At 45.6% G+C, this 27,584-nt stretch overlaps 2 protein-coding genes across 5 annotated transcripts in view; one reads left to right on the top strand and one right to left on the bottom strand.

Annotated features, from left to right (window-relative positions):
• Positions 1-1,143: 1,143 nt before the first annotated feature.
• Positions 1,144-4,743, top strand: gadd45gip1 (growth arrest and DNA-damage-inducible, gamma interacting protein 1). The gene is made up of 2 exons (XM_063035940.1): positions 1,144-1,699; positions 3,565-4,743. Exons 1-2 carry the CDS (start codon positions 1,317-1,319, stop codon positions 3,857-3,859), a joined length of 678 nt encoding a protein of 225 aa, XP_062892010.1. The 5' UTR covers positions 1,144-1,316; the 3' UTR covers positions 3,860-4,743.
• The window catches only part of zgc:158403 (tetratricopeptide repeat protein 39A), a 123,141-nt gene continuing 100,104 nt past the window's right edge, over positions 4,548-27,584 (bottom strand). For 3 of the 4 annotated variants that reach the window (XM_063035937.1, XM_063035935.1, XM_063035938.1), the window contains exons 13-18: positions 27,319-27,410; positions 24,001-24,121; positions 22,296-22,407; positions 18,695-18,809; positions 18,494-18,610; positions 4,548-9,316 (exon numbers count right to left, since the gene is read on the bottom strand). In XM_063035937.1, the coding sequence (XP_062892007.1) occupies positions 9,202-9,316; positions 18,494-18,610; positions 18,695-18,809; positions 22,296-22,407; positions 24,001-24,121; positions 27,319-27,410 (672 nt within the window). In that variant the 3' untranslated portion in view covers positions 4,548-9,201. The remainder of the gene's footprint in view (positions 9,317-18,493; positions 18,611-18,694; positions 18,810-22,295; positions 22,408-24,000; positions 24,122-27,318; positions 27,411-27,584) is intronic. The other variant, XM_063035936.1, reaches the window with a different exon arrangement.

The following is a 27,584-nucleotide window of genomic DNA, read 5'->3' on the forward strand; positions in this document are numbered from 1 at the left end:
ATCTAACCCATGAAACAGATGTCTTGCCAGTGGTTAAAAAACAATTTAATGACAAAGCTTCCTGTATTCTCTTTAAAAAAAAACTTTAGGCTGAAAGCAAGGATGTTCTGCATATCAATGACCTTTTAAATCTGCATTTTAAAGATATCTGTGCTGGTGAGAACACCATTATCTCTCAGCGCAGTGATTGTAAGATCAGGTCAAGCACCAGATTTCGGCTCACACTGAGAGATGGTATCAGTTGATGCACACCATTTGCTCTCTTCAGGTGGATGTAAAAGATCCAGTGAGTCCCAATGAAGGGTTTCAACCTGAAATGTCAGCCGTTCCACCCCCACACCCCACCCCAATAGATGCAGCTGAGTTCCTCAGCAGATTCAACACAGGCAAAATGCTGCAGGAACTCAGTCAGTCACATAGCATTTATGGAGGTGAATAAACAGTTAATGCTACGGGCCTGCTGAAGAGTCTCAGCTTTCAGCATCGACTGTTTGTTCTTCTCCAAAGATGCTGCATGACCTGCTGAGATCCCCCAGAATTTGGTGTTACTCAAGACTTCCAGCATCTGCAGAACCTGTGTTTACGTCCTCTATCAGCCTGTTGCTCTTTTCTTGCTCCAGTTTGTGTTCCTTCTTGTATAATTTGCTTGTCGTGTGTTATGTTGTGTATCCGATGTTCTGTGTCTATGGTAATGCTGTAAGTTTCTCATTGTACTTGTACATTTAGTTGTGCAGGTGCAATAAACCTAACTCTCTAACACAATGGGCTCGTCACTTCTTAAAGAGAACCAGAGAGTTTTCCCCACAAACCCCTAATCAATATTTATGACAAAAACATCACACACTCAGATTACCTAGTTGTAATCATTAAAACAATATTTTTTAATAATGCCTGCTTGTATTTCTATCTTGTGGAGATGATATAGGGCCTGGACCCGAATTGTCGACTCTCCATTTACCTCCACGGATGCTGTCTGATCTGTGGTGTTTGTGTGTTTCTCAAAATTTCCAGCAATGGCAGACTCTCTAGTGGCAAGGACTTTGACGCACAGAAACTTTCCTACATTAATGATTACAATTTTGTAAATCTTCTAGCTCATTGTCACGGGTATAAATGCCATCAGCAGCACGGAACATTACAAACGTCTCGAAAATATATGAGTTGAATGGAGGTCCTGGAGTGTGCAGAATAAAGTCAAATCTTCATAATCTGGGAGCGTCTCTGTTCCCTTAACTTCATTTTCAGAAGTTTGTAAAAGTTTTATCACTACGCCAGGCATATGTTGGTCACCCGCCCCGCCAGGACCCCATTCCAAAATGGCGGCGCCCGTAGGGTGGCAGTTGAGCGGCCTAATCAGCCGGTGGAGCCTGGGTGTCTCGTCAAGCTCGCGGCTGCTTCCCCCTACCCTCGGCACGGCTTTCGCCACCGCTTCCTACCACGCCAGGCCGCTGGGTTTGGACCTCAGCGGCCACTATGTGCCCGGGCCCGAGGCTCCGGAGTGGCAGCGCGGCCCCAGGGCGCAGCGCCGGAGATTCGCGGCCGTCGGCGAAGCCTCCGGGATCCCCGCCGCTTCCCTGTGGCCCCAGCCCGCCGAGCTAAGCCTCCTCCGAGAGCAGGAGCGCGCTGAGCCTACCCTGCAGCAGATGTGGAGCAACATCCGCGACCGAGAGGCCGAACGGCGGCAGAGAGAGCGCAACAGGTGTGGGGAGGGAACAGGGCAGAGGGAGGGAGAGCTACAGGTGGAGGGGTGAGGGAAAGGGTGGAGGGGTGAGGGAAAGGGTGGAGGGGGAGCTACAGGTGGAGGGGTGAGGGAGAGGGAAAGGGTGGAGGGGGAGTTATAGGAGGGGAGAGGGAGGGAAGGGGTGGAGGGGGAGTTATAGGAGGGGAGAGGGAGGGAAAGGGTGGAGGGGGAGCTACAGGTGGAGGGGTGAGGGAGAGGGAAAGGGTGGAGGGGGAGTTATAGGAGGGGAGAGGGAGGGAAAGGGTGGAGGGGGAGCTACAGGTGGAGGGGTGAGGGAGAGGGAAAGGGTGGAGGGGGAGTTATAGGAGGGGAGAGGGAGGGAAGGGGTGGAGGGGGAGTTATAGGAGGGGAGAGGGAGGGAAAGGGTGGAGGGGGAGCTACAGGTGGAGGGGTGAGGGAGAGGGAAAGGGTGGAGGGGGAGTTATAGGAGGGGAGAGGGAGGGAAAGGGTGGAGGGGGAGTTATAGGAGGGGAGAAGGAGGGAAGGGGTGGACGGGGAGTGGAAGGAGCGGGACAAGGTAGAAGGAGGAGTGTGTAAAGGTAGGGGTAGAGGGGCAAGGAGTATATGGTGAGAGAGAGCAGTGTTAGGACAAGGGGTTGGGGTAAGGAGGAGGGGGTCGGGAAGATGTGAGAATTGTGAAGGGTGTGGGTATAGATCGGGGCAATAGTGAGTCTCTTTCCCAGGGTTGAAATGTCAAGCATTAGAGGAAATGGGTTTAAGCTGAGAGAGTAAAAGTTTAAGGGAGATCTGCAGAATACATGTTTTTTTTTAACAGAGGGATGGGTATCTGGAATGTGCTGCTAGGAATCATTTTGGAGGAGACACAATACTGCCATTTAATGTAAAATCAAGAGATGTTGCAAATGCTGGAAATCCAGAGCAGCACAAAATGCTGGAGGACCTCAGGTCAGGCAGCTTTTGTGGAGGGGAACGAACTGTCGACATTTCGGCTGAGACCCTTCATTGTTTACCCCCCTCCATAGATGCTGACCGACTTGCTGAGTTCCTCCAGCATTTTGTGTTACGTCATTGGGGGGATTGTGTTGTCCTTTGGAGGTGAGGCGAGGCTAGTTTAATGAGACAGGTAATTGAACAGATAACCTGGATGTGTGTCACCAGGTGTGCTCCTTACACACTCCTTGATTGCACTGCATAATCTTGATTCTTTCTTGTCTTGTTCATCATCTCAGTTACTTTGAGATTGCAAGTTTCACGTGTCTGTGATCTCGCTGTTAAAGATCTTTCTCCAGCGCATACCCTCACACCGTGCTGTTCTGCATCAGTGTTAATCAGCCGGCACAGCTCCACTGACCTCAGTTCAGTCCCAACCTCCGGTATTGTCAGTACACAACCACCTGAATGAACTGATCAGCAGGGGTAATATGCAGATAATCAGCTGTTAATGAAATCAAAGGCAAGGAAGTCTGTGTGGTTTATGGGCCAGTGACCCGTGTCTCCTTTAAGCATACTTGTTTACTTGCTGTTGACCGTGTTTACTGTCTAATCTCTCCACATCCCCTTTATCCCTACCCCATCCCCACCATATTTCCCTGTGCCATCCCTGCAAGTTCTCCCTGTGACCACACATTTCCCTCAAGCATTCCAAACTCATGCAGGTTAGGATCAGTAAGTTGTGAGCGTGCTATGTTTGCGCTGGAAGCATTACGACACTTACAAGCTGCCCCCAGCACATTCCTTAGACAGTGTTGGTTGTTGATGCAAATAATGCATTTCACTGTATGTTCTGATGTTTCATAAAGCTAATCTTATCTCAGTAGATTTCTTCAACAGTGTTGTGATTAACATCTCTCCTTCCCTGGCAGGCAAAAGCTGATTGCAGCCAACATGGCCAAGATGCCCAAGATGGTTGAGGAATGGAGGAGGGAGAAACGGGAGGCAAAAGTGAAGCAGAGGGAAGAGAAGGCCAGGAGAGAACGGCTGCTGGCTGAAGCCAGAGAGCGATTTGGTTACAGCATCGACCCCCGCAACTCCAAGTTTCAGGAAATGGTGAAGGAACTGGAGAAAGAGGAGAAGAAGCAAAAGAAACTGATGAAGAGACGGCAAAAAGCAGAGGCTGACAGGAGTGAGGCATCGGCCACAGTTGCCGCGACATCTTAAAACCACGTGCGATTCCTGCCAGAGTCTGGACAAGCCTCAAACTATTTCCATTAATCTGCATCATCATCAGCATAGCTTGTCACACCAGACAGCCAGCCACTCTAGTGTTGTTTGGTTGACGTTGAGCAGGTCAGTGTCAGCTAAATCAGGTGAGAGCGGGCAGTTGCGCAGAACGTGTTCAATGTTCTGCACCCTTTCGCCACACTCACAGGATTCGCTGGTCTTTAAACCCCACTTCACCATATTGTCTCCCGTCCTACAAACTCCCGCTCTCGCTCTGTTGAGAGTGCACCACTTCCGTCTGTCAAGCAGTGCCCCGTCTGGCAACGTTTCTGTGGGGTCTTGCACTGTATTGTTTGGTGGGATTCTGGCTTCTGTTTGTTGCCAGAGGTCAATCCTGTATGTTTGGGGAGGATGTTCCGTGCGGTAGTTCCTCCACTTAATCTGCATGAACCAGCTACAGTAAATCTGAGGACTCAAAGTATCTGAGATGTTCCATTCTTGGTGACTCCAGGCATGTGTAATTTATTTGTCCTTGGGATTACAAGTTAACCTGGTTCTGATTCTGGGATCTGTCCCAGTTGGTGCAAGAGTAATGGTATCAGAACTTGCCTAATGAATCAAAGAGCTAATTACTGATATGGGGATGTCAGATTGGGTACGTTGCTTCTTGGTTAGTCATTTGGGGGAACCATGTAGATTTTTTTCAGGCAGTACTGTTCCAGGTCATTGATGAGCTGGCTTGAGAAAATGTCAAGATCCACTCACAGAATTTAATTCTGCAGCTCATGTAATCAACCTTTGGACCTTGTATATAAATGCTAGAGACAGGAAAAATCTTTACCAAACTTCCACTGTATTCAGTCAATTTAACATAAATTAAAATGATTAAGTAATTTAAATCAATTCTGTTTGTCTTGCTGTACTTGAGTAAATCACATGTACATGCAAACCATTACACCTCATCACACAAGATTAAGTGATGCATTTTAAGTCATCTGTGGACGCAGAGGCAAAACATCCCTACTTTATCCAACATGCCAGTTAGTAACCTCAGCATATTATTATCACTGACATTAATGTCATTAACTCCACTATAATGAATTTCGAGTATAACTTTCTAATAACACTATAAAATACACTCAGTGGCCACTTTGAGGTACACTTGCTCATAAATGCAAATATCTAATCAGCCATTTATGTGACAGTATCACAATACCTACGTAAAAGCATGCAGACAAGGTCAAGATGTTCAGACCAAACATCAGAACAGGGAAAAAATGTGATTTTGACTTGGAATGATTGTTGTTGTCAGACAAGGTGATTGGAGTATCTCAGGAACAGCTGGACTTCAGGGACTTGAGATGGGAAGACGAAGAACTTGCTGGAACGTGAAAGGTAAATCCAGGTGGGAGGGGAAAGTAAAAGGCTGGAGAGGTAGGAATGTGATAGTAGGAGAGGTGAGTGGACCATGGGAGAAAGGGAAAGAGGGGCCCCAAGGGGAGGTGATAGTAAGGTCAAAAGAGGTAAGTGGGCAGAGTGGAGAAAGGAGCAGGAAAGAATTACCAGGAGAAACCTGTTTGGGTCTGTTGTATCCTCAACTCCTGATGAGGCCTCTCCTACATTGCTGAGACCCAACGTAAATTGAGGGACCCCTTTGTAGAGCACTACATCTGCCAAAAGCGGTATTTCTCAGTGGTCAACCATCTTAATTCCTATCCCTCTTCTCATTTCAGCATGTTGGTCCATGGCTTCCTCTCTGTTCACAATGAGGCCACGCTCAAGGTAGAGGAGCAACATCTCATATTCTGTCTAGGTAGCGTCCAACCTGATGGCATGTGCATTAATTTCTCCTTCCAATAATTTTTCTTTCCCTCTCTTTCTGTTCCCCACTCTGGCCTCTCACCTGCCTATCACTCCCTGGTTCCCCTTTTACTCCACAATCAATTCTCCTCTCCTATCTGATTCCTTCTACTTTTCCCACCCACCCACCTAGCTTCACCCATCACCTTCTAGCTTGTCGTTCCCCTTCCCACACCTGTTTATTCCAACATCTTCTCCCTTCCTTTCTGGTACTCATGAAGGGTCTCAGTCTGAAATGGTGAATGTTAATTAGATGCTGCCTGATCTGCTGAGTTCCTCCAGCGTTTTCTGTGTGTTGCTGTAGCTCTCTAGCATCTGCAGACTCCCTTGTGTTATTAATAAGAGAGGTTAGAGGGGAATAGCCAGACTGGTTCAAGCTGACAGGAAGGTGACAGTAACTCAAGTAAGTGTGCAAAAGTGCATCTCTGAACACACAACACGTTGAACCTCAAGGTGGGTAGGCTACAGCAGCAGAAAATCACTGCAGGTTGTACCTAATGAAGTCGACAATGTATGTTGAGTACTGTTTACAGAGCAAGAGTAACCTGTAATCACCTCATGCATGGGCTGGGTGTTGAGGTTCAGCCTTAGTCCATTCCAGCTTGCTTTTTTTTAAAAAGAAACTTTACTTGAAAGACAAATGTTTCCTCTTTCAAAACAATACTGTGTGAAACTGCTGATCTACATATGGATGAAAGAAAAATGGAGGGCTATGTGGGAGGGAAACATTGGACTGATCTTAAAGTAGGTTAAAAGGTCGGCTCAACACTGTGGACTGAAGGGCTGTGCTGTTATATGTCCTAACACCCCTAAACTCTCACCTTTAGGGTAATTGTCCTTAATTACAAGATTCCCAGGACAACAGGAACAGGGGTTGAATCAGTCTAACAGCTGGCCTTACTAAAGGCACACAACCCTCTGCACAATTAGTTAGGTTTGTTGTTGCTGGGAAATTCCGCATTCCTGTCTGCAGGATGCCCCATCAGCCAGGAAACTTCCTTTAAACGAGGGCTGCACACTGGGGAAGGTTCAAGCAATATCTGCTCTATTTGAGATAAAATGAAGTAGAAATCTGCAGTAAAAAAAAAGCAGCTGGAGGAACTCAGGCAGCATCTGTGGAAGGAAGTGGGCAGTCGACGTTTCAGGTGAAGACCCTCAATCTCGCTTGGAGCTGGAAGAGTTTGGGTTACACGGCATAGGAGACTCTTCAGAAGTGGAGGGTCAAGTATTGAGACCAAATGCTGTAATAAATGTGTTAAGTACTAACTGCATCATTTTAGGTCAGCAAAATCTGTCTGTTCTGGTCCAAGAAAAAAAAGATTATGGAGTGGGATTCCAAGGTGTCAAGTGGTGGTGGCTGGGATATGAATGGTGTCACGGCAAAATCTAGAAGGGAAGGGGCAATTAAAAATACAGATAGTTTTGTGATGAGGTGCTGGGCAGATTTAATTACAACTACAACCCTTTGACTCCACACTCACTTGTACTGGACCCAACTACTCTCAAATTCCCTCATACAGCCTATCAGCCCATTGAGACTGTGTCAATCATCAAAGACCAACCCCATTTTGCTGAAGTCTTGGCCTGAAACCTGACTGATTGAGATCCTCCAGCATTTTGTGTGTAACGTTTTTTTTTCCACAATTACCTTAAGCACCTCAATTAAATATCATTCTTCTGTATTCAGCATAAATATACAGTATGCAGCCTAGCTTCATAATGTAAACCTATTAACGCTAGCATCATTTTGCACAGCCCCCCACTCAGAATTCAGAGTGTCTTTGCTGGAGTGTGATAACGTGACTGAACAGAATTCAGGGGGTTCAACCAGACTTATATGCAACTTTGGTTAGAACAGAGGTAACGAACCACTGACATGATACTTGGACAAGATGAGACGTTCATGGACAGACACCATGGGTGACCACATCTTTGTCCATCCTGGGAATTCAGATTGTTATATCACAACTTAACAAGTTCTCATAAATGGACAGAGGTAGATCACTGGAGTTTGACCTTAACATCCCTAGTCCAATTGTTGCCCAGTCAAAGTCTCAGTATGAGTTCAAAAGGAGGCTTTAACCAACGAGTGGGGGTGGGGGTGTCCTGAAGTGATTCTGTGCTAACTGAATGAGTTGTAGAGCCAGGGCAGGCTCAGTTGGTTGTCCTTACTTAATCTAGGGTGAGAGAGGGGAGAAGAACGTGTGATGGGGAGGGTGAGGGGGATGCAGGACCATCACTGAGGTGATAGCAGCAAGAATTCCCAATATTGCTGTTTCACACACTAGAATCACACAGGGCAATCTCAGGCTGCACAGTGTGAAAACTTTTGTTCACCATCTGTGAGTCATGGCCAGGGTCGGGAGATTGGAGGCCATTGCCTACAAGTCTGAGAGTCTTCTGGGGCCCAAGACTGGAAGTCCGTATGTCTGTCTGTGTGAGTGAGTGGGGAAAGGAGCTCGTTTTGCCGTTGCTGTTGCTACTGCTTGTGTTGTTCTGGTGAAGACCGTGGACATGCTATGTTAGTGCCAAAATACTGGATGTAGCAACACTTGCAGGCTTCCCCCAAGCACATCCAGAGTGTGTTGGTTATTAACACAAAATGACATATTTCACTGTATGCTTTGTTGTACATGTGATTAATAAATCTGAATCTATTTACATTTCCTGAAGTACAAAATATCAAAGCCCCAAGCCAGTGGAACTGGTGTACCTGGCTTCAATTGAACACTGAACATTGAAAAATTCCAGTTTTCCAGGGTTGGACAGCAATTAAATCATTCACTGACCAAGCCCAACTGACAACTGCACCTACTTAAATAAACACAGCAGTGATGAAATGTAATACCCTATTTGAATGAGAATATAAAATCTCTAAGTGTTAGATATAAAATAATTTGAGTGCAATTAGCCATCAAAGTCTCCTGATAATTTCAGTCTATCTACAGAAACTAATTTAGAAACATTAGAATAATTAACTTGTACTAACACCTTCTAACCCTTGCAGCTCGCACTGAGAGGCCTCCAAAATTAGCAGGGAAGGCACAATTACCTGATATTACCAGCAAAGTGAACAAAGAACATTTATAAAGCTGATTTGTACCACGTTTCTTGGGCGATTTCACCACCCCCAACCCCTTTATTTGATCACCCAACTCCTCCCAGTATTCTGCCAGGCTTCTTCCCCATCTGTATGACTCATTCCCTACAGGCCCAGCAGAAGACAAAATGGCAACCGATTAGTGTCCATGGCAATGCCTCTCATATCCTTTCCTCAAATCCAAAATGGCACAGGACAAGGTCTTCAAGTCAGAGATTCGTTAAGGGCAGACCGGCTCCCCAAAGGTTAACTTCTCAGCAGAAAGAGCTTCAACCCCAGGTGTTATTGGAAGTGAACATCCTCGTTTAATTTTACACTCCAGCCCCTTCCCATTGCTAGACCATCCCTTTTAACACCGAGGCCTCCGCGTGGTTCATGTCTAGAGGGCAGTTCCCTCCAGCCCATTCTCGTCCTTCTCCGCCTTCAGTTTAGAAAGAGCAGCGTGTATCCGGAAAAGTGTCCTAGATTCCATGGAATAGTCCTTGTAGTTTTGTCTAGGAGAGAACAAATTATTAGAATCACCGAATGGCAGTGTTTTTGTAAGCTTATAGAAACATAAAACATTCAACAGGAACAGGCCCTTGTGCTGAACTAATTAAACTAATGATTCCTAATTAATCTAATTCCTCTTCCTCACACACTGAACATACAGTAGCGTAGCAGCTAGCGCGAAGTCATTACAGCTCACGGCGGAGGTGTTCAGAGTTCGATTCCAATGCTGTCTGTAAGGACTTTGTATGCGCTCCCTGTGCCCACATGGGTATCCCCCGGGTGCTCCAGTTTCCTCTCACAGTCCAAAGATCGGTTAGTAGGTTAATTGGTTACTGTAGATTATCCTGTGATTAGCCTAGAGTTAAACAGGTGGGTTGCTGGGCAGTGCATCTCGTTGGACCAGAAGGGCCTGTTTCGTGCTGTATCCCTCCCTTCTCTGCATACTCATGTTCCTATCTGAGAGTTTATCAAATGCTACAATACAACTTGCTCTACCATCACCATCAGAAGCACATTCTGGGCACCCACTTTTTTCTGTGTAAAAAACCTGTTCTTGCTCATCTCCTTTCTACTTCCTCCCTCTGACCTATAGTAGCAGACATTTCAGTTCTGGAAAAAAGATCCTAACTGTTTACTCTATCAAAGCCTCACATAATTTTACCAACTACTATCAGGTCTCCTCTCAGCCCCTGCAACTCTACAGAAAGCAAGCCAACCTCCTCATAACACACGTCCTCCAAACCAGGGAGCAGCACCCTCCCCCCCTCCACCAACTGCACACCTCCAAAACCTCAGCAGTAAGAACGAGGCAGAACTGAACACAATGGATCTTCTTTCTGTGATTTGGTGCTCTGGTTTCCGTTTCTTTCCTGCCAATCTTGTTCATACCCTCCTGGGTTCAAACAATCGGGTAAAGTCTCCTTCCCGTTCTTCCCCTAGGACCCACACAACTTTCCCTTGTCCAATTCCCTCGGGAAAGCCTGTTGCAGTAAACAGTTACAAACTACATTCACACTGCCAAATCTCCCACAACCTGCACTCCCCTGGTCTACAAACAGAACAGTACTGCACAGGCCCGTCTCACCATGTTGTGCCAACCTTTAAACTACTCAAAGATCAATCTAACCTTTCACTCACACATAGCCATCACGGACCCATCTAAGAGTTTCTTAAATATCCCTTCTGTAACTGTCTTTACCAGCATCCAGCAGCACATACCAAACACTCACCACCCAGTAAAAAAAACTTCCCTCTGACGTTCCATTTAAAAAGGTACTGTACAAATTCAAGCTTTTTTTAATGATCAGCTTACACCTATATCAGAGTATAAATTTTACACGAGTGTACATTAGCTGTTCACAGCAGCAGCACAGTACAAGATGAGGACTAACACAATTTAACACGAACACAAGTTATACAGAATTGACATGACAAAATAAACAAAATGACATTACAGCAAGTTGAGAGAGAAAAAGGAAATATAGTCAGAGGTATATTCGGGGATGATGGATTTGGTGGGAGAGGAGAGCAGGACTGAGAGATGTGCTCTGTTTGAAATGAAACTCTGTGTGCTTGTATCTGCAAATGCCAACGCCCAACAGCACAAAGCCCTGCCTGCACAAGAAATAACATTGTCCTTAGACAAAGGACATCTCAGTCGACAGGGCCTGAAGAGTGAAGACTGGTGTATTTTGCCAACTAGCTCATTGGACAACACCAGCAAAGTCTATTCACCGCGAGAAGCACATCAGGCACACAGATCAAGTCCTGCCAAGATCAACCACACAAACCAGGCCATGCTGTCTTCCCTCCGCTGCCATCAGGAAGGAGGAGTAGAAGCCTTAGGCCCCACATCACCAGGAATAGTTTTCCCAACAACCATCAGGCTCCTGAACTGGCAGGGATAACTTTATTCACCTCAACTCTGAATTATTTCCGCAATCTACAGTCTCACTTTCAAGGACTCATGTCCTCAGTTTTATTTATCACACTGTTTTGTATTTGCAGTTTTACACGTTAGTCTGCCTTTTTTGTGTGTACAGTAGCTTTTCATTGATTCAATTGTATTTCCTTGTTCTACTGCTAGAGAACGAATCTCAGGGCTGTAGATGGCGACAGGAAATGATCCGTATGACAGCATGCAAAACAAAGTTTTTCCTGAATCTTGGTATATGTCACGATAAGAAATCAATTTACCCATTTTGTTTATCAGAATGACAAAGATGTCACTGGGACAGGAAAATTGGAGCTTTCAGAAAATCTTGGATAGAAGAACTGAGCTGTTTTCTTTTGAAGTCTGCTGGGTATAATATTGTTAGGGATTTGTGGAGTCCTACAAGAAGAAACTGAGCGGGCTCAGCTTGTCTTTAACTGGGGCCAACAAAATACTTGGGGGCGCTGACAGGGGAGATTCTGACAGGGCACTTCCTGTGGCCAAGTCTGAAACCAGGGCTTAAAAGATAGGTCATTTAGGGTTGAAATAAAGAGAAATTTCTTCACCTTGGAATTCCTGCCCAAGAGACTTTGAAGGTTCAGTGACTACACTTATTCAAGACAGATAGCTGTAGGATTCTAGATATCACTGGAAGCAAAGGATGATGAAGGTATCTCCATATACAGTACATTGACGTGTATTAGAGATTTGCTGTGGTGTGATGGCCAGGGCACCACCAGCAACGATAAAACAACATCATTCAACAAATATAAAGAATAAATTACATAAAAAATAAAGTTAGAGGTTAAAGGATGGGTATGGAATACAATGTACATAAATACAAACACTTATTTACAATGTAAACAGCATTATAAAAAGTGGTTTGAAGTGTTTGACAGGGACAATAGTTAGAGGAGGTGGGGTAGGGGGAGATAGCTACAATGGTTGATCAGATTAACTGCCTGGGGGAGAAACTTTTAAGATGGCAAGAGCTGAATTGAATTGAATTGACTTTATTGCTTACATCCTTCACATACATGAGTAAAAATCTTTATGTTACATCTCAATCTAAATGTGTAATGTGCAATCATAGTAATTTATAATAAATAGACCAGTCAATGTAACATAGAAATACGCAAGTTGATCAGTCCGTTGGCCTGGTGGAAGAAGCTGTCCTGGAGCCTGTTGGTCCCGGCTTTTATGCTGCGGAACCATTTCCCGGATGGTAGCAGCTGGAATAGATTGTGATTGGGGTCTGTGGTAAACCACATATATATGTTGTAACACGCCCCTCTGCTGACTGCCCCTGTGGCTCCTCCCACAGACCCCTGAATAAAGGTGATTTCACTCTGCCCCTCCCTCAGTCCAGGGGCAGACACTCAGCATGCTGGAAGTCATATTTTACTGCAAATGAAAGCCTTTCAGTATTTACCCTACTTCAGTCTTTTGGAGTAATTGAAGGTGCATCAGGGTCCCCATTGATCCTAAGGACTTTTTCCCCCTACACACCTGTCTTTGTAAATATCCTGAATTAAGGGAAGTTCACAACTACAGATGCACTGGGCTGTCCACACCACCCTCTGCGGAGACCTGCGATTAAGGGAGGTACAGTTCCCATACCAGGCAGTGATGCAACCAGTCAGGATGCTCTCAATTGTGCCCCTGTAGAAAGTTCTTAGGATTTGGGGGCCCATACCAAACTTCCTCAACCGTCTGAGGTGAAAGAGGCACTGATATGTCTTTTTCACCACACAGCTGGTGCGTACAGACCATGTGAGGTCCTCGGTGATGTGGATGCCAAGGAATTTGAAGCTGGGTATCCTCTCAACCTCAGATCCTTTGATGTCAATGGGGTTAGCCCATCTCCATTCCTCCTGTAATCCACAACCAGCTCCTTTGTTTTTGCAACATTGAGGGAGAGATTGTTTTCTTGATACTACTGTGTCAGAGAGATGACTTCTTCCCTGTAGGCCATCTCGTTATTGTTTGAGACAAGGCCAATCAATGTAGCATTGTCAGCAAAATTAATTAGCAGATTAGAGCTGTGGATGGCAACACAGTCACGGGTATACAGGGAGTAAAGAAGGGCCTTGGTACACAGCCCTGAAGGGCTCCTGTACTGAGAATCAGAGGGATGGAGGTAAGGGAACTCACTCTTACTACCTGCCAGTGATCTGACAGGAAGTCCAGGATCCAGCTGCACAGGTAGGGTCAAGACTGAGGTCTCTGAGCTTCCTGTTGAGCCTGGAGAGAATCACGGTGTTGAATGCTGAACTGTAGTCCAGGAACAGCATTCTCACATAAGCATCCTTCTTCTCCAGATGTGTAAGGACAGTATGTAGAATAGTGGCTATTCTGTCATCTGTCGATCAGTTGTGTCGGTGGGCGAATTGTAGGGGGTCCAGTTTGGGTGGTAGCAAGCTGCAGATGTAATCCTTGACCAGACTCAAAACATTTGCTTATTATTGAGGTGAGTGTGACAGGACACCAGTCGTTCAGGCATGTTTTGGTACAGGGACAACGGTGGACAATTTGAAGCAGGAGGGCACTCTACACTGGGAGAGAGAGAGATTAAAAATGTCAGTAAACACACCTGCCAGTTGTGCTGTGCACATCCCGAGTACTCGCCCTGGGATGCTGTCAACCCACAGCCTTGCGACTGTCCACTCATTGGAAACATCTGCGTACCTCAGCCTCACAGATGACCAGTCGTAGCGGAGGCTTTCCTTGGAGGCTCGGAGTTAACAACATTGAACCGAGCGTAAAAGCAATTGGGATTATCTGGGAGGAAGGCCGCAATGTTGGCAGCACCACAACGTTTGACTTTGAAATCTGCAATGGTAAGCAACCCTCGCCACAGGTCATGTGTGCTATTCGTCCCTGTATTGTTGTTTCGCAGCCTTGACAGCTTTGAGCAGATCGTAGCTGCTTTTCTTGATCTCCTACTGATTGCCGGCCATGTAAGCTCTATGTCGCCAGGGTTTCTGGTTCGGGAAGATCCTGACCGACTTCTGGGGGACAACATCGTCGATACACCTCTGGATGAAGCACGTGACTCCATCAGTGAACTCGGAGACATCCTCATCGTGGAAGCTAATGTTTTAACAGCCCTTCAGATCTTTGCAGAAGGGAGCTTTTGGAAAAGGCAGTTTGTTGGGCAGAGAGTGTCTGCAATGATTTTTTCTGCCTGCTTCTCTGTCCAGGGAAGAAGGTAGATGGCAGCCAATGACCTTTTCTGCTGATCTGACAGTTCCTTTAGTTTTCATATATTGTGAGAGGGAACCGCACCAAACCAGACAGTAATGGCACTTGGTGTTGGAGGTTAAAACAGCCCTGGTCCTGCTGGTTAGTGCAGGCTTAATGGCTTCTGGCTTCTCATGTTCTTACAAGTTCCTGGCATAGCAAACAGTCACCTGACACACTGTCATTGGGCAAATCAAAGGCAGTGAATCAGCATATAGCAGGAAGATTGAGAATCTGGCTGAGCAGTGCCACAGCAGCAACCAGTCATTCAGTGTTGGTAAGACCAAGGAGATGGTTATTCACTTCAGGAGAAGGGAACTAGAGGGTCATAAGCCAGCCATCATCAGGAGACCAGAGGCAGAGAGGGTCGGCAACTTTAAATGCCTCGGTGTTATCATTTCAGAGGACCTGTCCTGGGTCCAGCACTCAAGTGTCATTATGAAGAAAGCACCTTCTTAGAAGCTTACAACAATTTGGCATGTCTTCTAAAACTTTGACGGACTTCTATAGCTGTGTGTGACTGGTTGCACCATGGCCTGGTATGGAAACACCAATGCCCTTGAATGGAAAACCCTACAGAAAGAAGCATACATGGCCCAGTTCATCGTGGGCAAAGCCCCCCCCCCACCACAGAGCACCGTCACAGGAAAGCAGCGTCCGTCGTCAGGGACCCCCACCATACTCTCTTCTCGTTGCTGCCATCAGAAAGGAGGTGCAGCAGCCTCGTCACCCACACCACCTGGTATTACCCCTCAACCATGAGGCGCTCGAACCAGGGGGGATAATTATTCTCATCTACTGGGACGGTCCCACAACCAATGATCTCACTTTCAGGACTCTTCATCTTACTATTTCATACTTTTCTCATTTATTTACATTTGCATTTCAAGTTTGTGATCTTCTATGTTCTTGCTCTTTGATCCAGTTTACAGTTACTATTCTACAGATTTTCCCTCAGAGAAAAAGAATCTCTCAAGTTTGTACGTCATGATATGTATGTACTCTGATAATAAATTTTACTCTGAACCCATCACTGCTCTGTTCCCACAGCCTATGGGCTGACTTTCAAGCACTCTTCATCTCACGTTCTCAATATTTATTACTTATTTATTATTATTATTATTATTATTTCCTTTATCCCCCCTTCCTTTCTGTATTTGCATAGTTAGTTTTTCTGGCACATTGGGCGTTTGTCCGTCCTGCCGGGTGTGGTCTTGCGTTGATTAGATGTGTTTCTTGTATTTACTGTGAAAGCCCGCAAGAAAACGAATCTCAGGGTTGTATATGGTGACATAAATGTAATTCAATAATAAATTTACTTTGAAATTTGAACTGAAATGCAGCAACAGGACCGGGCATGCAAGGGTTACAAGAGCGTCAGGTTCTGAAACATGAGTGAACAGCGCCACCTTGTGCCCTACTCACTATATTACTGCCATTATCCCAGCTTCAGGCCTTCAGCAACCAAACCTCTTTCCAGCTTAATGGCATCTTCCCTGTACCACGGTGCCCTAAAATGTGCTCAATATTCCAAGTGCAGCCTCGCCAGTGTCTTGTATAACTGAAACATAGCATCCCTACTTCTACACTCAGCCCCCTGACTGTTGAAGGCCAGTGTGCCAAACATCTCCTTCACCATTTGAATATTTTAGCTTTGAATGTTTAGGTTTTGAATATTATTTTTCCAAAGGGGTAGAGATTCTGGATAAGTAAAGGGTGGTGATGTGAGAGGTTAGATGAGAATATGAAGCTGGAGCCACAATCAGATCACCATGGCCTTACTAAATGACTAAGCAACTCAAGAGTCTCATTACTACCATCAGAGAGGAGGTACACAGTTAACTGAAGACACACACTCAACACTTCAGGAACAGCTTCTTCCCCTCCACTAACAGGTTTCTGAACGAACCATGAATTCTACCTTACTATTCCTCTTTCGCAAAATGTATTTATTTTATTGTAATTTATAGCAATTATAGCACTGTACTGCTGCCACAAAACATCAAATTTCAGCACATATGTCAGAGATAATAAACCTGATACTAGTTCTCATTCTGACCTAGTCCTGCCCCAAAACCTCCTCTATCTTCCCCTTTTCAACTTGCCCCACAGAGTCACGTGCATTGTGCAGCTGAGTCCATGAATTTGAAGCCACCCACGTGGTTGGTACAGTGGCAGAGCGATGGACTACCCACACTTTACTCCAAAGGCCAGGTTCTCAGGTTTAATATCACTGTCAGATGTCATGAAATTTGTGGCAGCAGTACAAAAAAAGTAACCTATATTACAATAAGAAATATATATATATATTTTATATATATACTTTATAAAATTAAATAAGCAGTGTAAATAGAGAGCAGAAATAATGAGGTAGTGTTCAGAGGATAATTGTTGGTTCAAAAATCTGCTGGCAGACAGAAGAAGCTAAAGCATTGAGTGTGTATACTCAGGTTCCAGTACCTCCTCCCTGATGGTAGTGATGAGAAGACGGCATGACCTGGGTGAAGTGGGTCCTTAAAGACGGATGCTGCCTTTCTGAGGTGTCACCTTTCGAAGATGTCCCCGATGCTGGGGAAGGCATTGCCATGATAGGGCTGGCTAAGTTTGCAACCTTCTGCAGTTTTTTCTGATCCTGACCATACCAGACAGTGATGCAACCTGTTAGAATGCTCTCCGTGGTACATCTGTAGAAATTTGCTGGTCTTTTGTGACATACCAAATCTCCTCAAACTCCTAATGAAAGGCTGCTGTCTTGCCTTCATTGTAATTGCATCAATATGCTGAGGCCAAGACAGATCCTCAGAGATGCTGGCATCCAGGAACTTGAACCTGCTCACCATTTCCACTGCTGATCCCTCAATGAGGACTGGTGTGCATCTATAAATCTCTTTATATAGATTTTTGGATGATAAGAAAAGGGTTCATTGAACAGGCAGAGAGGTGTAGTTGTGACCTAATCAATCCTGCCACAATCCTATCGATCATCGAGTAGATCTGGAGGAGATAGAAATCTCTCCTAACCTTTTTGTTGTTCCAGAGGAACTTGAAAGTCTATAATGTAACATCAGCAATGGTCACCATGAAACTAACTGGATGGCTATTGAGACCATCAGACTGACAGATACCCTATATTGGAGGAAGTCTGTCCTGTGCCTCCTGACCTACCAGTATGGCCCACCTTCAGATGCCCAGCAACATTGGCCATTGTTCTAGGTTGAATCGTTGGCCATTGTTCTAGGTTGAATCACACTTGGAATATTGTGTTCAGTCTGGTCATCTCATTATAGGAAAGACGTGGAAGCTTTAGAGAGGATGCAGGGGATATTTACCAGGATGCTACCTGGATTAGAGAGCATGTCTTATGAGGAAAGGTTGAGCGAGCTAGGGCTTTTCTCTTTGGAGCAAAGGAGAATAAGAGAAGACCTGATAGTGGTGTACAAGATGATAAGAGGCATAGACCCAGTGAACAACCAGTACTATAATGGTGAATGCAAGTGGCATAACTTTAAGGTGATCGGAAGAAAGGTTGAGGAGATGTCAGACAAAATACTGGAGGAACTCAGCAGGCCAGGCAGCATCTATAGCCAAAAGAACAGTTGACATTTCGGGCCGAACCCTTCTGCTCTGCCAAAGGGTTTTAGCCCAAAACGTCGACTGTACTTTTTTTCATAGATGCTGCCTGGCCTGCTGAGTTCCTCCAGCACTTTGTGTGTGTTGCTTGGATTTCCAGCATTGGCAAATTTTCTCTTGTTTGAGAGGGGCTGTCAGAGGTGGGTTTGTGTTTTTTTTACACACAGAAGATGGTCGATGACTGGACTGGGGGATGTAGAGGCAGATATGTTAGGAAACTCTTAGATGGGCACATGGATGAAAGAAGAACGGAGGGCTGTGTTGGAGGGAAGAATCAGATGATCATGGAATAGTTTAAAAGGTCAGCAGAACATTCTGGGCCTGTACTGTTCTATAGTTTCAGTTGATCTGACAAAGAAAGCAAAGTACTCACTTTGCTCGTCTCAACCATTTGATGGCCTCGTCTTTTCGATCCTGTTGAATGAAAAGCAGACTCAGCTCCAGGAGTGCGTTTGGACTCAAGTAGTGATCATATTTAATTTTCTTCGCACTGTGTACAGAGAGCGGGAGATGAGTTACACACAGACCTCTGCTGCCCCCCTCCCTCCCTCTCACCGCACCCGCTCATACTTACTGTTGGTAGATGTAGACGAAGCATTGCTCTGCCTCCAGGGCCCTGCCCAGGTGTCTCAAGCACAACCCTTTCAGCAGCTTCACCACACACTTGTCATCAGCCAGGTATTCATTAGCTGCGGAGAGGGAGGAGAGGGTCCACTCAAATAAAATTCAAACTCATTTTAATCTTGGGGGGAACTTCTTCACTCAGAGGGTGGTGAGAGTGTGGAATGAGCAGAACTGGTAGGTGCGGGTTTGATTTAAATATTTAAGAGAAATTTGGATAAGTACATGGACGAGAGGGGTATGGAGGGTTAAGGTTAGGTTGAAGGTCGATGGGGCTCATTTAGAATGGACTAGGTGGCTGTAAGGGCCCTATGACCACCAGGGGATCCCAACCTGGGATCCGTGGACCCCTTGCTTAATGGCATTGGTCCATGGCATGAGGTTGGGAACCCCTGCGCCTAGACGAATGAAACATTGATGCTTGGAAATATACAGTGAAAGCATTTTGAAATGAAAGTGCTGGAAACACTCAGGAAGTCAGGCTGCATCTGCAGGAAGAAAAACGGATGAAGACAGGGAATGCCTGTTTAAGCATCAGAGCAAATGGGACACAACTCCAAAACAATTGGATGCCTTCAGTTGTTGTTCTGCACCAGCCCAGGGGAAGGGTGGCTCTCTCTGGGGCCCCCTGACCACACACAGAGGTAAACGGTGTTCCAGGCTGGATATTGTCACTAGGGTGCAGATAGTAATCTCAGCCGAGAGAGCCTTGGATCCACTGGAGAGAGCACAAGCGTTGGGACCGGCTCACCTTCTATGCTATAATTACTACAAAATACACCAAATTACATGTATATAGATGATTGCATATACTTTATAAGCATAGGAAAGTTAAGCTACAAGAAAAAAAAGAGCAATTTTATACTCTAAAAGAGGAGTGGTTGGTGGTGGAAGGGCAGACCAGGGGTTGCAAGGGGAACAGCCCCTTCAGAATGACAAAAGGAAAGGGATGACATGTTTGGTAGTGGTCTTGGTAAAGGTGATGGAAAGGGGTCTGTGGACTGTGGAGACCAGTGGGTGGGGAGTCAGGATGAGAAGAGTTACACCCTGATTCTGGTCAGGGGGAGAGAGGGTGCATTGTAAAGGGCTCATCTTTGTACCTGCCGAATGTCTTCACCACTGTATGCCTTTGACATACATGAACTGGCAGAAGAAGCTTTGATTAGGGCCATGGGGTACAAGACAACAATGACAATGCAAGACTATGGGAATACAACTGTGGGAACATGAAAGCTAGGTGTACTCAGGGCTGGGGCTCATGAAGAGTACTGACAAGTAAGGAATGGTTCTGGTTGGGTGTTTGGAGCAGGTGCTACTGTTTTGCTTCAATTTCTGCAGCATTTCATATTGAACCATAGAAACTACAGCACAGAAACAGGCCTTTTGGCCCTTCTTGGCTGTGCCGAACATATTAGTGGAAAGGGTCACAGTAGAGCAGTCACAGGGTCACAGTCATAGAGAGATACAGCACAGAAACAGGCCTTTTGGCCCATTTAAACTGCCTACTCCCATCAACCTGCACTGGGACCATAGCCCTCCATATCCCTAGCATGTAACATACCTATCCAAACTTCTCTTAAATGGTGAAATCGAGCTTGCAGCCACCACTTGTGCTGGCAGCTCTTTCCATACTCTCATGACCCTCTGAGTGAAGAAGTTTCTCCTCATGTTCCCTATAAACTTCTCACCTTTTACCCTTAAGCCAAGGCCTCTGGTTGTAGTTCCACCCAATCCCAGTGGAAAAACCCTGCTTGCATTTACCCATCTATACCCCTCAAAATTTTGTATCTCTCTATCAAATCTCCTCTCAGTCTTCTACGTTCTAAAGAATACAGTCCTAACCTATTCAATCTTTACTTATAACACAGGTCCTCCAGACCTGGCAACATCCTTGTAAATATTCTCTATACTCTTTCAACCTTGCTTTACATCTTTCCTGTAGGTAGGTGACCAAAACTGCACACAATACTCCAAATTAGGCCTCACCAATGTCTTATACAACCTCAGCATAACATCCCATCTCCTGTACTCAACACATTGATTTATGAAGGACAAAGTGCCAAAAGCTTTCTTTACAACCCTATTACCTGTGACGCCACTTTCAATAAATCACAGACCTGAATTCCCACACTCCTCAGTGCCCTACTGTTCACTGTGAAAGACCTACCCTGGTTGGTCCTACCAAAGTGCAAAACTTCACACGTGTCTGCATTAAATTCCATCTGCCATTTTTCACCCTATTTCTCCAACTTATGTAGATAGCTCTGCAAGCCACGATACCCTTCCTCACTGTCCACTACACCCCCAATCTTGGTGTCATCCACAAATTGGCTGACCCAGTTAACCAAATTATCATCCAAATTATTGATACAGATGACAAACAAAGGACCAAGCACCGATCCCTGCGGCACTCCACGAGTCATAGACCTCCAGTCGGAGAGACAATCCTCTACTACCACTCTCTGGCTTCTCCCACAAAGCCAATGTCTAATCCAATTTATTACCTCATCATGAATGTGGAGTGACTGAACCTTCTTGATCAGCCTCCCATGCGGGACCTTGTCAAAGGCCTTGCTAAAGTCCATGCAGACATCCAAATACTTACATATCCAATACCTTCCAATAACTTTCCCACAACTGATGTCAGACTCAGCAGCCTATAATTTCCTGGTTTATGTTTAGAGCCTTTTTTTAAACAAGTAGAACACCTCCAGTCCTCTGGTACCTCCCCAGTTGGGTGGCATGGGGGGAGTTCTTCGAGGCCTCACCAACAGGCGGGTCATGAAAACCACTGTCAATGAAGTGGGAGGTGTACTGCAGTGAGAGGGGCTTGCGCGTATCTATATTGCTATTTTAATGCTTACTATGTTCTGTCCTAATAAACAAAGTTTTGCAGTTCTAAGTAGATAATCAGTTTGTGCCTTTCAGCCTATCTGAGCTGATTCTGAGAACCTTTTTTGTGAAAGAACAGAGATGGTGGAGACAAATGAAACATGATTACAGTTTCTGCCAACCACAGCGGATATTCCTCATACCCTTCTCCATCCCTCTGCACAACTTGTTTTCTCACTTTTCCAATTCTGGTAGAAGGTCTTCAACCTGAAACACTGACAAGAGATTCTGCAGATGCTGGAAATCCGGAGCAACACACTCAAAATGCTGGAGGAACTCAGCAGGTCAGGCAGCATCTATGGAGGAGAATAAACAGTCAGTGTTCCAGGCCGAGACCCTCCACCAGGACTCTGTTCAGCCTTCCAGCTGCCTGACCTCCCGAGTATTTACAGCATCTGCTGTTACTGTAGTTCCATGCTCCAGTCTGCCTCGAACTGCGACTCTCAGGTGAAAGATCAGAAGACCACAGCAGCACCTCATGAACACAGAATTCTGCTGGTATTTGGCCCACATCCCCACCAGCACCACAAACTAATCAGGCTTGTGTTACTGATGTATGTTGTTGAGGACAATGTTCTCCACTGATTGTCAACTGTGCGTGACATTCCCAAAGCATGGAGGCCTGCAAAATTAAGAGAGTTTAGAATCCAGTCCATACGTACATGCTGTCTGCTCCAGCTCCGCCTCCGCTTCACAGATCGTCTCCAACATCTCCTCTGTCAGCTTCCACTGTTTGCCGATCACCGTAAAACCATTCCACATGTACATCATCTCCTGAATCAGGGATGAGGAGGTGGAAAGGGGGAGGATGAGGGTAGGGAGTAGGGTGGAAACAGGAAGAGAGGGGAGAGATCCAAGGGATTCGATGAGTCCGTTTATCTGAGGATTATTGTCCACTTTCAGCTAGACAAGGAATGAATACTTTGATGCAGTCATTAATTCAATGGCATGGAAGGAGTTAATTGTGTTAAACATATTATTATGCATCGGATAAACAGAAATCTGATCAGGTCAAGCAGCATCTATGGACAGAGAAATCTATTTTACATTTCACCCCTAAAACTTTGCATCTTCAATACAGAGCAAAGAGTCAATGGCAGAATCCTTAGCAGCATGGAGGGTATTGAGTCCACAGATCACTCAGAATTGAGCACAAGTTGATTATGAATGCATACGGTGTGTTGCCCCTCATCAGGGGTTTGAGTTTAAGAGCCGTGAGGTAACATTGTAGCTCTATAAAACTCTGGTTAGCCCATACTCGGAAAACTGTGCTCAATTCTGGTCACCTCATTATAGGAAGGAAGTGGAGGCTTCAGAGAGAGTGCAGAGGAGATTCTGCCTGACAGAGAGCACGTTGAGGATAGAGAGCATGCATAGGTTGAGTGGACTAGGGCTCTTCTCTATGGAGAGAAGGAGAACGAGAGGTGTACGAGATGATAAGTAGCATCAATCAAGTGGATAGCCAAAGACAGGGCAGCAGAAGCTAATACAGGGGGATGAGAGGGCGTAACTTTAAGGTGATTGGAGGAATACATCAGAGCCACGTGTTTTTTTTAAAACGCAGAGAGTGGTGGGAGCTGTAAGCAGCCTCCTCCCCCCACCTCCACTTGTGGGCGAGGGGTAGAAACAGGGGCTGAATTAATGGGAACATGGGGACGACAAGTGGAATTAGTGTAAATGAGCAGTTGATGGTCGGCATGGATTTAGTGGGACGAAGGGTCAGGCCTATATATCCCCCCCCCACCATGTCTCCTGGACCAGCTCACCAACTCCGAATTTCTGCTCTTACAATCTGCACACCCTACTGCCACCCAGCACACACACACACACACACACACACACACACATATACGCCCTGTCTGAATGCCTGGCCACCCCCAGTCCCACTGCCCAACTCACACACACACCTATTCTGCACTGGTCACCTGTCATTTTATTTTATTGCTCCTGTTTCACATATTTATACGACTGCTTGTTTTATTATAACAGTGCCAATAACATTATATTATCTTACATAAACACACACCTCGCACTTTGCATCATCTTGTTAATGATCAGGCCATGTCACTCAGGGACTTGTGCTAATATCATTTTGTGACTGTTTGTGTTGAATTGTAATTACACCGAATGTGCTGTTTGTGACTATTTACATGGCGTTTTATACCTTGGCTCCAGAGAAACGATGTACCATTTAGCTGTACACATGTGTGTGGTTGAATAACAATAACCGAAACCTTCCCCATCCTGTTTTCCCTGGTGGAATACTGCACTCCTGGCCAGGACACGTCACCGCGAGCTGGGTGACCGACATGCACACAGACCTTCTCGTTGTACTGTAAAGCCTTTGGCATCTCATGTTGCACTCACCAGAGCCGGCACCGGCAACCTCACAGGATGGTTAGACTTGTATCTCCGAGCCTTTCTTATCGCAAACTTCTCGGTAGGGGGGGACTTTCCGGCGATCTTCTGCCTCAGAAGGGGAACCTGCCTGTGAGCGGGGGAGGAAAGAGGAGCAGGTTGTTGGGTTTCCAAGCAACATGAACTGTTAACTGAGCCCCGATTAACAACCAGCTCTGTGAACACAAAGCCCTCAACTGGGAAGTCCATCAACTATGTGAGGTTTGGCAGCACCAACCACGGTAGGTCTTGTATGATAGGTCTTACAGCGTAGGGCATTGAGGAGTGCACTAGAACAGAGGGATCTGGGACTACAAGATCCATAATTCCTCAAAGTGACATCACAGGAACTAAGAGAGCTTTTGGCACATTAACCTTCATAAATCAGAGTACTGAGTACAGGAATTGGGATCTTATGTTGAAGTTGTATCAGATGTTTGTTAGGCCTGTTGGCCAGAAAGAACGACAGTCTACAAATCAGTGAATTCAAATGAATCAAGGACAGTGGAAGCAATAAGACTAATGGTCTTTGTTCGTGCCGTGTGCTTGGGGATGGAGGCTGCCATTTGGTGAAGACACTCTATTCTCCATTTTGTGAGCTTGGCATGCTGGGCTTGGTCAATGTTTTAAAGAAGAAACAATGATACTTCAGGTGATCTGCTGGACGGAGATCATTTCCAAATAAGAAGCTATTTGTGAGATGTTCTTTGATTGGCTATAACATGCAGGTTTGCGAGTGTTGGGGCTGGTACCTGCCTGGAGAGATTCGAGCTTGTTGCTGATTGAGAACAAAAAGCCATAAGTTATCAACTGTCACTTGATGGGAGGAGGACAACAAATGGATTCTGGCTTAGAGCAGAGCCAATAACAAGGTGTTAAAAGACAGACACAAGAGCTGCGAAGAATGACACTGGAATGTGATTTTTGAATTGATAAGGAGTAGATTTAAAAGTGGATGCTTCGTGTGTGCTGGCAGCAGTGACTTCAAAGAATAACCATCGCAGATAAAAGCGTGAGCAACCCTGAGAGAATCGGGACTAAGAGGAATACCTGGTCAGCGCAGATTCCTTTGCCCGGGTAATACCCTTGCTATTCTTTGACCAAGGTACTTAGTGTACAAATTCACGTACTTGTTAGTTTAAACAACAAAGGTACTTGTCGGTAAATACAGATCTCTCTGTGCCTCACTAATCATTGTTATATGAGGTAATTCTTACAACAGGCCTAATTTGAAGTTTGTGTGAAGTTCCAATCACCTACCTGCAGGAAATTTTCAAAAAGATTGGCAGAGAACAGAGAAAATTTACAATGATGTTGCCAGGACTTGAGGATATGGGGAAAGGTTGACTAGGTTAGGATGATTTCCTGGAGCGTAGGAGAATGAGGGGCGATTTGATAAGAGGTATACAAAATTATGATAAGTATGGATAGAGAAGATGCAAGCAGTTTTTTTCACTGAGATTGGGTGAGACTAGAACTAGAGATCATCAGTTGAGGGTGAAGTGTGAAATGTTGAAGGGGAACTGGAGGGGGATCTTCTTCACTCAGAGGGTGGTGTCAGTGAAAGTGGCGGATATGGGTTTGATTGTAACATTTAAGAGAAGTACTTGAGTGGGAGGGATATGGAAGATTATGGTCAGGGTGCAGGTCGATGGGACAGTCTAGATGGGCTGAAGGGCATGTTTCTGTGCGTTGTAGTGTTTTATGACTCTAACTGCTTTTCTCGGGGTTCTATTAGCTTCTGGTGGCTGCTTGTTACAACACAACACAGAACTGCAGGCTCAGTTATGTTTTAGACTTCTCCCCTCAGCACGAGTCGGGGGGCAGGGTGGGGAGAGGGATGCAAAGCTGACCACGAACCCTGCCCGTCATTCCCACAGCCAGTCTCCGGCCTGGAGTTCAGCTGGCAGAACCTCTGCCTCACAGTTCCAGTGAGCTGGGCTTAATCCATTGCTGACTGTGAGCAACCCTGGGTGCCCTGGCCTCATCCCACATCCCAAATACGTGCAGGCCAACAGGTTAATTTCCTGCTGTGAACTGCCCCTTGTGCGTAGGTGGGGGGGGGGTGGGGTAGAATCTAGGGGGGAGTCGATGTGGACAAGATACAGCAGGTAAACAGGCCCTTTTGCCCACCAAGTCCATGTTGACCTTCAACCATCCATTTGCACAAATCCCTTTTTCTCTTTCATCCCCCACACATTCTCCCCAACCACACACCAGAGGAAACTTTCACAGCAACCAATGCATTGGAGGGGAAAACAAGATGAGTACCTACAGTGTGAGTGGGTGGTTGATGGTTAGCATAGACTCAATGGGCTGAAGGGCCTGAGGACTCTGACTCATTTCACCAGTGTTTCACTCCCACATTGATTCAGTGGATGACTGTACTCGACAGGCTGGCCTCCGGGCACAGCAAACAGAGTCTGAGCATCACCCTCTGAAGGAAATTACATTACCTTGTGCATTTAAGCCTTTGGAGAGGAGAGGCCACAAGTTCAAATGAATTTCATACAAACAGGAACCAAATGTCAATGATTTAGATAATGGAACTGATGGCTTTGTGGATGATACAAAGATAGGTGGTGGGCCAGCTGGACATTGAGGACGCAGGGAGTCTGCAGAAGGACTTACACAGATTAGAACGGGCAAAGAAGTGGCAGATGGAATACAGTGAAGGGAAGTGTACGGTCATGCACTTTGGTAGAAGGAGTAAAGGTGTAGACTATTTTCTAAATGGGGAGAAAATTTAGAAATTAGCAGTGTAAAGGGACTTGGGCATCCTCGTACAGGTTGAATCAATGACAAGGAAGGCAAATGGAATGTTAGCATTCAGTTCAAGAAGACGAGAATATTAAAGCAAGGGTGTAATGTTAAGGCTAAATAAGGCATTGGTCAGACCAGGGGTTGAGATGGACAAAAATATCAGCCATGATGGAATGACAAGAGGCTGAATGACTTCTAATCTTATGGACTTATAGCCTAAATCCTGTCGATTTTAGCATCAGAACCCATTGCCATGAAGAAGAACTTCATCTTACAGCAACATTCAAAACTTACAAAGTTCGCTCAGTGAGCTGCCATAGATATACAGTATGTATAGTTTTTCATAAATTCTATTGTATTTCTTTATTTTCCTGTAAATGCCTGCAAGGAAATGAAGCTCAATGTGACATTGAGAATAAGTTCTACTTTGACTTTGGAAGGATGGGTACGCAAGGAGAGGACGAGGGATCCGTGCACTCTGTGCATGTGTCAGGAGGAGGTGTTCTGATACAGAAAGCAACTTACCTGAACAACTCCACTTCGTCGTCTCCAAAGGGTTTTGCCTCGTGCTCGGGTAACATACTCAGATACGCCGCTTTCATATAGACGTACATTGCCTGCAGGATAATAGGCCAAACCAGCTTAACAGGTTGACTGCCAACTAAAGTAGAGGTTAAACACAAGAGATTCTGCAGATGCTGAAAATCTTGATCAGCACACACAGACACACAAAATGCTGGTGATGTTCAGCAGGTCAGGCAGCATCTATGGAGGGAAATAAGCAGTCAACG

This window comes from Mobula hypostoma, chromosome 29 (assembly GCF_963921235.1).
Source record: "Mobula hypostoma chromosome 29, sMobHyp1.1, whole genome shotgun sequence".
Lineage (NCBI taxonomy): Eukaryota > Metazoa > Chordata > Chondrichthyes > Myliobatiformes > Myliobatidae > Mobula > Mobula hypostoma.